The sequence below is a fragment of the Melozone crissalis genome, unplaced genomic scaffold, assembly GCF_028551555.1.
Source record: "Melozone crissalis strain CALT ecotype California unplaced genomic scaffold, PUWL_Pcris_2 ptg000042l_1, whole genome shotgun sequence".
NCBI lineage: Eukaryota > Metazoa > Chordata > Aves > Passeriformes > Passerellidae > Melozone > Melozone crissalis.
Window position 1 is genome coordinate 28,932,240 of NW_026535820.1, and position 10,261 is coordinate 28,942,500.

Consider the following 10,261-nt stretch of genomic DNA (forward strand, 5'->3'; position numbering starts at 1 on the left):
GAACCTTTTCTTCCCATCTGTATCACAGTGGATGCAGTTTAATAACAAACAAATATGTTTAGGTGATTGGGAGCAGTGGCAGAAGGAAATGACCTACTGCACCAACTGTGTGTAACATTGGTGAGGCAAAATCCACCATTTCTAGCTTCTGACCTATCCCAGGGTAACAACAGGTGCATAAAAGCACAGCCACACATTTTCCCATTTATTATTCTGATTATATGCTTTTAAAAAAGTCTTTCATTAGCATCTGGATGTGCATAAATAGGTTTATATACATGTATGTATGTGTAACCATCACCAACTCCTTTCCTCCTTTTTTTTTTTTAATTGAGTAATCAGTGATGATTTGAGGTAGTGGAGGGAAGAGAAGGGAAAGTTGCATAAAGATACAACTAATAATTTCCATTAATAGAAAAATACTGTTTCAAAATACCATTAAATAATGTAGGAGATTTTCACATTGCAAATGAAAGGAAAGCATTTCTGTAGAGGACCTAGCAAGTAAATCCATCACATGTTGACAAGTGAAAATGAGGAAGTGTAAAGAAAAATAAAAGGAGTAGTAGAGGTGGAAGACTTTTTAGTTTGCAACTGATGGAGGTCCCATAAACTTAATTAACAATCAACATCTGAGGAAAAATCACCTGCAGCTGCATCATCTACGTTTCTTTTCTCATCAGATTTCTCAGTTAGTGGCAGTTGTGCACAATGCAAATATACTGTATTACTCCCCATGTCCTAAACCTTGGAGGAAATGGTATGATGACATTTTGTATGGTTCTGCTCACTTTCTATTGGGCCTGAGCTAGGAGCACAGCAATGCCTGCAGGTGCAGGTCATGTTGCCTTTGGCAGGCCTAAAGCTGCAACAGTGAATTTTTTTCTTAAAGCTTTGGGTCTTTATTTTCCTAATGTAAAGCAAAGATTATGGACTCAGTTCTTTTTTTATGAAAGAGTAGGATGGTTTTTGTCTGTTGGACCTGAACTCTTAAATTTAGTCTTATTTTCAGTTTGGTGTGATGGTTTTTGTTTGTTTTGTTGTTATTGTTCTGTTTTTGTTTTGTATGTTGTTGGTTGGTTTGGTGTTCCCCCAATTGTTAAGAGCCTTATTGTTTCCTGCTACCATCAGAAAATGTGCATTTGTTTTCCATGCCATAACTTGTGGGTAAAGTAGTTTGGTGGATTTTTTGGATTTTTTTGGCTATTTTTTTGAATAATTTGGTTGGAAAGATGATATAGTGAAAGCAGTGAAATTTTTCTTTTTTTTTTCTGAGAACTTAAAGCCAAATGTGAATCCAGTAGTATCACAGTTTAAAACAGCATAAGAGAACCATTGAAGTTGGTGATAAATATGGCTAAGAAATGGTTAAATGTTTTATATTGCTTCAGACATCTTTATGACAAATACAATTTTTTTTTTACCATTAATTTAAATTACAGTCTAATGTCTTTATTTTTAGTATAAAATTTTGGGTTGTTCCATCCAAGAACATACTGGAACAAATTTGGCACCAGCAACCTGAAAAGGAGATACACTGCTTTTGTTTCAGGTGATAAGTACCGACTGGAGCCTGCCAGCACTTGAATTTTCATGGAGTTTAAATGGAGATGTTAACAGATATTCTGCTCTGGATCTGAGAAAAAAAAAATAAAAATCAAAAGCCCTCAAGGCCTCAGTGATTTTTGGATGAGAGCGGTCAACAGAATAATACATTTCTGTATTGTCAGCACACTGTAGTCACGATTGGTCTGAACTCGAGTTCTTCACAAAAGAGTCATGTAAATGGAAAACAGCAAAGGTCTTGTATGGAAGCCCTGTGGGACACCTGCAGCAACAGAATGAGGAGCGAATTTACAATTTAATCAGTAGGAGAGAAACTAAGGGAACATAGGATAGAATCCACATGGTATTTGAATTCTGTGAGAAAAAAGAGCAGTATAAACACCAATAGATTTAAAAAAAAAAATCATCTTCACCTGTGACCTTGTTGTTGTTAATTGTCCAGCTAAAGACCACAAGTTAAAGCATCAACTTTTAGTGGTCTTTTAATGCAAAGATAAGGTTTTATTTTTTATTTGCCCTGGTCTCTTTGTAGAATGCAATGTTGATTTGAAATGTCACCAAATTAATGATTAATTCAGTTTTATCAGGATCATTTAAATAAATTGGGGTTTTTTTCAGTGTGATGGATAGAATGTGATTGCTGTGAGCTGCAGTCTGAACCTGCTTTTGACATTTAAACATATACAGCTGACTAGATATAACCATTGAGGTGCTAAATATATTTTACATCTACTTCCAACAGTAGAAATGGAAGTATTAAGAGATCTGGCTTCATTGTCATTGAACTGTGAAATATTCAACCTTGTCTGCCTGTGCTTAGTACTGTTGACTTTTTTATTTCAGTTAGAAGATTAAAATTAAATGCTTCATTTTTCGTTAGCTTTTGAGAATTAAATTGAAATTTAAGACTCTAAAATTTTTTACTAAGATCCTCAATTTCGCCAGTGGATTCTTGGAGGATGTTCTATTTTCAAGGGCAAAGTAAAAAGGTTCATTGATCAAGTATGATATAGTGCAACATTTTTCTTATCAGAGCTCTTTATGTATATTTATTAAAGATCACATATTTCATATTATGCTTAACTGTATGGGAAGAAGTACTTCACAAAACATATACTAAACATAATATGGAGACTCTTTGACCATATTGTACTTACTTTTAACTGCAATTGTCTGATTTTGATTTATTGATTTAAGGATTTAGTGGTCAGAAAATTGGAAAGTGCTTCTAGAATGATGTTGCTGCGTAATAACCTGGGGACTGACATGTGCCAAATTTAACTATGGCAGTAAAAAAGACAGTTTTTCCATCTTGAGAGATGATCACTGTTAATTAAGATAGACAAATAATTTGACTTTTTGCTGAACTGATGTGATAAAAGAAATAGGTTGATACTTTTTCCTTGGAGAAATAATTTCAGAGTTCTTTGGTCTGCAGCAGACATTTAATATTAAAGTTTGTTCTTGAAATAAATAATAGCCAAAATGTCAATACTTCTGGTTTGCAGAATAATCATAAATTCTTGACCATAAAACAGTCATAAAGGCATAATATTTTATCCACTGTATGTTCATACATTGCATGCCATTACAATAGCTAGGTGATGAATCATTTGCTGTGTGTGACAGAACAAATCTGAAATACCAATGCTAATGTGAAATCTATTCAAAGTTGGAAGACTTGTAATATTATTTTACTTTAAAAATATTTGCTAAAAAAAAAAAGAGAATGTTTTGCAGTTTAAACTGATACCAGTCCACTTTAGGACCATTACCTGAGTTTCAGCATCTGGCCATTGGGAAAGACATAGAACAACTTTTGCCATCTTTTTGATACATCATCTACCTATAGTATTTTCTGCTCATTTTAATGTATTTTGTGGATTTTAATGACAAGAAAAAGACCAGATTTAAATTTAAGAGGGTATTTTCTGTGATCTTGAACTTGAGGAAACTTTAATGAGTAATGTATAGAATATACTGTCTGTGTCCTGGGAGTTATAAATTTATGTACAAGACACTTTTTTATTAGGCAAAAATCTCAAACAGGTTAAATGTGGGAGAGGTTTTCAAAAGGTTATTTTTCCTCAGGAATTTTTATTTCTTTAACCATGGGTGATATTTTATTCTAATTCAACTCATATCTTATGCTAAATTTTACTTAGGATCAAAGCCATTCAAGTGCAAGATATGCCACTTTGCAACAGCTCAGCTTGGAGATGCCAGAAACCATGTCAAGAGGCACCTTGGGATGAGGGAATACAAGTGTCATGTCTGTGGGTGAGTAAATTGAAACAGTCTCCACCATGGTTAACCAGGAGAAGAGCACAGAATATGCATTGTTTCAGAATTGAAAACTGTGATGTGAGCAAGAGTGGCTAAAATTATGCATGCATATCCTCCTTTCCATTGTTATGGTAAATTCCTTAAATACAGTTATGACATTCTTTTCCCACTTCTAATCCTGCACTGAAGATGAGCAATTTTATGGGCTACAAGGTCAATTTGAACCTGTAATCTGTAAATTGACTAAATTATAGGATGTTCATTCACATTGCCAGGGAGAACTGTAAATTCCATTTAAAGACATAAAAAATATATAATATAGACTTTACTGTGTGGGGTTTTTTCTTTTGCTATACTGTTATAATTTTAGTACCATTAACAGATTTCGGGACTCCATTAGGGTTTTCATTCTTTATGAAAACAAAACAGAAGACAGATTTTTCAAACAAACGGATCTAAAATATTGCAGGCATAAGACTTTTAAAATAAATTGAAGTCTTTTATGTGTTCTTGTGTTCCTGTTTGTTACCCAAAAAAATCTTGTTTTTCTTCTCACAATCGTTACTTCCTTAGAAGGATCGTTCATAATGTTTAATTGTCCTTCAAATGTGTTGCATTTAATAGGAGGCATTGAGACTCCTTAATGCAAAACTAATTAATTTAGCAGAAATGTTTAAAAGGTTTTAAAATGCCATGGCATATATGGTACATCATAGGACATTCAAAGTTGGATTTTAATACCCTAGTTCTGATTAAAAATATATTTTAATGTTATTATGCTGAAGAAATTAACTAATATATGCATCATATAAAAACATTTTACGCAAACCTATGTAACCTGCTATAGCAGTCTTATGGCTAATGTGTAGAAGAGCACAGGTTCAATTAGATGGTGCTGTGCACACATGCATGGTGTGGTGTGATGTTGGGGATAATATTCAGCAGGAGGAGGTTTTTTAGCCTTAGTGCACCAATCTGCTGCAGGACAAAGTGAGTTACACATTTTAGAGGACAAGTGAATCTTCAGCTGAAGATACAGCCGAGTGATTTTCACTGATTCTTCTCTCTGTTTTTCTAATAATTTTGCATGTGGCATTGTGAGATACTTTGGATGAGTTTACTCACAAAAATAAATTAATTTATTGAAATAAGAAATAAAAATGTATGAGCCCAATTCTTAAGTCCACTATATATCAGTAGTAGGATAACTTGTGCTACTCCTTATTTTGAAGCATAGTTAAAATGAATGTTGTAGGGTATTTTATATTGTTTAAAAATCTTATTTGCTGTCTCTGCTTTATCAATTGCCAAGAACTTGGCATGGAAATAGTTAAAAACTACAGATCCACAGAAGTGTTTGGCAAAGGCTAAACTCTCTTCTTTAGAAGTTGTCCTTGACATTGGTTGTTTGTTCAATTCCCTTTTAACTTAAACTGAAAAATTATAATATTTTTTTAAATATTTCATAGTGAGAGGAAAAGTAAAAAAAAATCAAACCAGCAAATACAGTATCTTTTACAAAAAAAGAATAGAATGAAAATTATTAGGATTTGGCATAGTGCCTCATTTTTTCAAAAACTCATTCTATCACTTCAGGATTGACATGTCTGACAGAACCTGTCTCAGAAATTGCACAACTCTCGGCTGGGATTCACAATAGTTATGGAAGAGAGAGAGCAAAAGATGTATGAATGATTTAAACTTTGGATTGAAATGGTAGTCACTTTCCTAAGATGATTGCTTTCTCTATGTTGCTGACGTGTCATACCTGGTAGCCAGGCAGGTACTTATTTTCCATTTTTGTGTATTGTTAATTTGCATCAACAACATGGAGCCTGTGCTATTTAGATATGGCAAAACAATCGGTAAGAGACATACACCACAATACCCCATGCTTACAAAAATCTGATTTATATCCATGTTTAAATAATCATCACATTTCACTTGATGTGCACCAAAAATGTATTTTAACAATCATATACTAGCACTGATTTATTTGGAAAAGCCATTTTTGCACTGTAGCTAACAGTCCTGAAGAATTGATTGGGATGTGAAGAAGGAATGACCAGAGCAGTTTGAACCATAGTCCATATAATGAATATGCCATCTTATGTGTGGAAGAGGAGAAAAAAGTGTTAATAACCTGTGCTGTATTTGTGCTCTTTTAATTGAAAGGACTGGGTAGCTTGTTGGTTAAAAAAATAAAGTAGCAACATAAAAAGGGATAAAATTGCTAGGATTGGCTATCGGATTAGTGGCACTATAGAGCATTGGTACATTAACACCACTGACAATGTCAATTCATTATCATTGATGGCTAAATAATCTTAGAAATGCTCAGTGGACCTATTAGTTCCTGAACATAAGCAGCTCATGCTGCATTTCTTCATTAGCTTTAATTGCTATAAATTTTACCTTTTTAAAAATCATGCTTTAAAAGGTGAAGTGATCTTTCAGGAACATTAACTCTGTAATTTTGTCACAAACAGAAGGTCCTGCACTATGTTTTCTTTTCTACAGTAGTTAATATTCTATCCTCTGACTTTTAGATTCTCAGTAATAAGCCCTCTGCTAGTTGTGAGGATAAATTGTGTTTCAAAAGCTTTTGAATCTGCTTGGGCACTTTTTAAAGGTGAAATGTCAGTGCAACATCATGGTGTGGTCTCAAAATACCACGTTTTTTAAAGACAAATTATTTCAAAATTTTGATCTTAAAAAAAGGCAAAAGAAAAAAAAAGCAAAAAGTGTATTTTTGGTGTTGTTTTAGGAAGGTTTTGCTGCGTCTCGATTTTCCAAATGATCCTCATATTTACACGCTAGAAAGTACACAATATATAATTCAGCTAGTTGTTGAAAAAGGCAGTAATTTTGCTGTGTTTTATTTTTTTTTTAATTGAAGTTTAGGGTTTGTTTTTCTTCAGCTGCACAGCAGAAACTACGTGACACAGAAATTGGACACTGCTAATGTTTTAACATTCGGAATAAACCGTCTGCTACTCATTGCCTTATCGCAGATGTGTGTTAATTGTTTTGTTTTCCATACCCATGGCTGTAAAATATATCCCATTATTTCAGGGGTAATGTCTATTTTCTGTGTGACTTTCTCTCATTTTTGAAAGTCTGACTCTGAAATTTGCTGATATTCTGGGTTAGGCGAACAAATCTTGGTTGCCCAGCATTTAAAATTTTTGTTTCATTTGCCTGTTGAAATGGTGTGAAAGGCTTATCATGCACTTTTCAAAATTTATCCCTTAGGTAGGATATGAAAAATGCATTGTTCTTCAATTGAGATTTTGAACAGAATTTATAGGCAATGTTTGATTTAAAAATATGTCTATTATTCCTTTGCCTTTTTCTTGCCTTTGCTTTTAGAAACAGAAATTTGGGGTATGTAGATACATGTTTCAAGTAAGAATGGCTGCTTCCTTCTTTTTTTTTCTCTCTTCTTTATGACCACTTAAAAATCGATTGAAGAAGATGAGTATAAGGTAGGTTTGGATTGTTAGGAAAATGTTCAATATTTAAAATGTGCACATAAACATTTTTTGCTACATTCCTACCGTTTGAAAGGCCAATTTTAGCAATGCCTTTTTTATGTTTATTACACATATAGTATTTTATGTATAGTAGTCAAGTGTTTTGAGAACAAAAGTAAGCCTTTTTAGACACAAAGAAATTTGGAGGGGGGTCAAAAAGATGATTTTTTCCCCCTGTATTTTGCTGGAGTAGTTATGTCTTGAAGTTTTTTGATGTGGTGTTTTGGTTTTTTGTTGTTTGTTTTTGTTGTTTTGTTTGTTTGGGGTATTTTGCTTTGTTTTGGTCTTTTGTTGACTGGAGGTATTAATCTGTATTTGCTTCCTGCTCCTTAGTTCTCTATTTTCTTTGAAACTCCTTTTCTCAATTAATTCTGGAGATAAGGTAGGATGTTCTGATAAATATTTTGCTAAATTCAGTTATATCTTAAATCCTCAAATAAATAAGATTTGTGGACAGTTATAGTCTCCCAAGCAGGGAAATAACCTCACTTCTGCTGCTGTTGTTAATGCTAGGAGTAATTCAGAGATTTGTATAAAGTTCAGTATTTTAATGACACTGGTTGCTTGGAGAATGTCTAACAAAACTACTCACCTATATTGAGCACAGTGACTAATAGATCTTTGTTCTTGATAGATAAGGATATGCTTTGACCAGCTGCATAAAAAAAAAGGCTTCACTTCTGTTTGTTGTTTCTGAAAAATCTTCTAGATTTTCAGACTTTTTTAACCTATTACTATTAATACAGGCTACTTTTAGTGAAAAGCTGCTCTTAAGATTGCCTTTAGCAAGCAAAAAAGACTTATTCCTAAATTTATTGGTAGGAGCAGGAAAAACATTATCTTTTCAAGGATGCCTTAACGTACTGTAATGTAAATTAATTATTTATACTTGTGCAGTTTGGTAAATCTTAAATAGAAAGTTGCTACTCTAGTAAAACTATTTTTGTGTGGTATTACCTAGTTTTTGTGCATTAGAAGGGATCTCTGTGTAGATGATTATAATGTCACTTTCTGACCTTTGCAGCTTGAATAATTGTAAATCATTGCTTCATAACGTGTCAGAGAATGTCTGTACTAGGGAATTAAATGGCAGAATATAATAGACCAAATTATTGCCTGTCATGTTTTCAACAACACAGTTAGTATTTGAGTTACACTTAATCATTACGTGCATTAGCAACTTCATTGGAATCCAGCTTCAGGCTGAGCATGAAATACATTACATTATTTAAACCTCTAATGGTAGAAGTCATTTATTTGTGTTGAAGTGTACAACATGCAGAGTTTCATAAAGCAAGGAACACTTGAGAGCTTAATTTATCCAAATCAAAGTCTAAATGCAGATAAACACAAGTGGCAAAAATTAGTAATTTTTATAGTCTGGAAATATTTAAAAATACATGGTTGTGGGTAATTGTAGGCAGCAGGAATAAATTAAAATCACTATTTTTAGTCAGCTCTGAGAATTAAAACTTTTATATCTAAATAATCAAATGCATCATGAAATTGCATTTTTGAACGAACAATTAATTATACACATCATGTCTACAGATGTGTCCAAACAAAAAATATATGTTTGGTGCAGCTGTTTAGATCAGAGATAATTGCATGTGAAGTGACTGTTCCAGATCCAGCTATTCTTAGTTTCTCTATCTGCATTTTGCCATTTGGTCCTATCATATACTTGTGTCCACATTTCCTTTAGTAAAGAAAAATGAGGTGAACCTACATAACAGCTTTCCAAACTTGCATATGGTTTAAAAAAAAATTAACAAGAAAATGATAGAAAAAGATATGAAATTAAGTAATATATGTGTTATGTGATCTTGCCATTTTTTGTTCAGCTGTCTTATGATTTTGTTAGATTTGCCAACCTGACCTTCGGTACCTAGTCCCTCTTTTTACTATTTAAGAAAACTACTTGAAGTGGAAAGAATTTACTTTTGTTCAGAAAAGCTCCCAGCACCTTTAAACAACTGGTACAGATCCCAGGATGTGTTGTGCAAGACTGTCCTGGCCTGGAAGTCTGCCATGGAGTTTGCTGGAACTGGCTGGTAGGAGACTTCTGTACAGGCAGTAGAAGGACTCTTCTGTTTGAGACTGCTGTTAACAATTGACACACAACAATCAAGACCAGCTTTCCCCCTTAATAAAATGTGTTTTTAGCGATTTGTATGCTAAATGGGATTATAATAATGATTTAGTTGTGCTTGCTGAAGAGGCAAGGTATATAAGGGGCATACTTACATTGTGTGTTGTGTTTGTACATACAAAGAGCTGAGAAGAGTCCAATTCAATGCACTTCCAAATGAGTTATTGAGGTGCACAGCTATTGAGGTGCACAAGGTGTGGCACCTGTAACTGCTGCTTTTAGAGGCATGCATTTTTAATAGTTTACTTTATTGTAGATTGCTTTAATGTCCAAGACATATTGCTGTTGGTGTGAGTAGTTGGTAGTGACAGGGAGAGAGGTTTGCTTGCTTAAAATTGTGGTTGGGTTGTTTTGTCAGTAGGCAGAAGTAGCATGGTTTGGATTTATATCCAGAATTCAGAAGGCTTTTATTTGTTTCAGTTTTTGTTTTAGTCCTTTGTGTGTAGGAATTGCATCAAGCTCTGAATTCAGCCATGATTTTCCTTGCTGCTTTTAGCAACTTTATTTTGAAATTTAGAGGGAAAAATAATTGACCGTAATCTTAATCAATGAATGTTTCTTCCCTAGTACTTGAGGGTTTGGTAAACAAATCGGGATGTTACCCAAAAAGGGGCAAAATAGATTCTGATTTATGTTTTATACCTTTAACTGTAAGTTGTTGGAATGCCCTCAGTTTTAAGCAAAATGAATCTATATGACTTGACTGACAAATCGATCTCTT

General features: G+C 33.5%; 1 protein-coding gene across 2 annotated transcripts in view; it reads left to right on the forward strand.

Moving 5' to 3' along the window:
• Positions 1-10,261, forward strand: part of ZNF407 (zinc finger protein 407) — a 332,858-nt gene that overhangs the window by 33,036 nt on the left and 289,561 nt on the right. For both annotated transcript variants that reach the window (XM_054284975.1, XM_054284976.1), the window contains exon 3: positions 3,732-3,846. In XM_054284975.1, the coding sequence (XP_054140950.1) occupies positions 3,732-3,846 (115 nt within the window). The remainder of the gene's footprint in view (positions 1-3,731; positions 3,847-10,261) is intronic.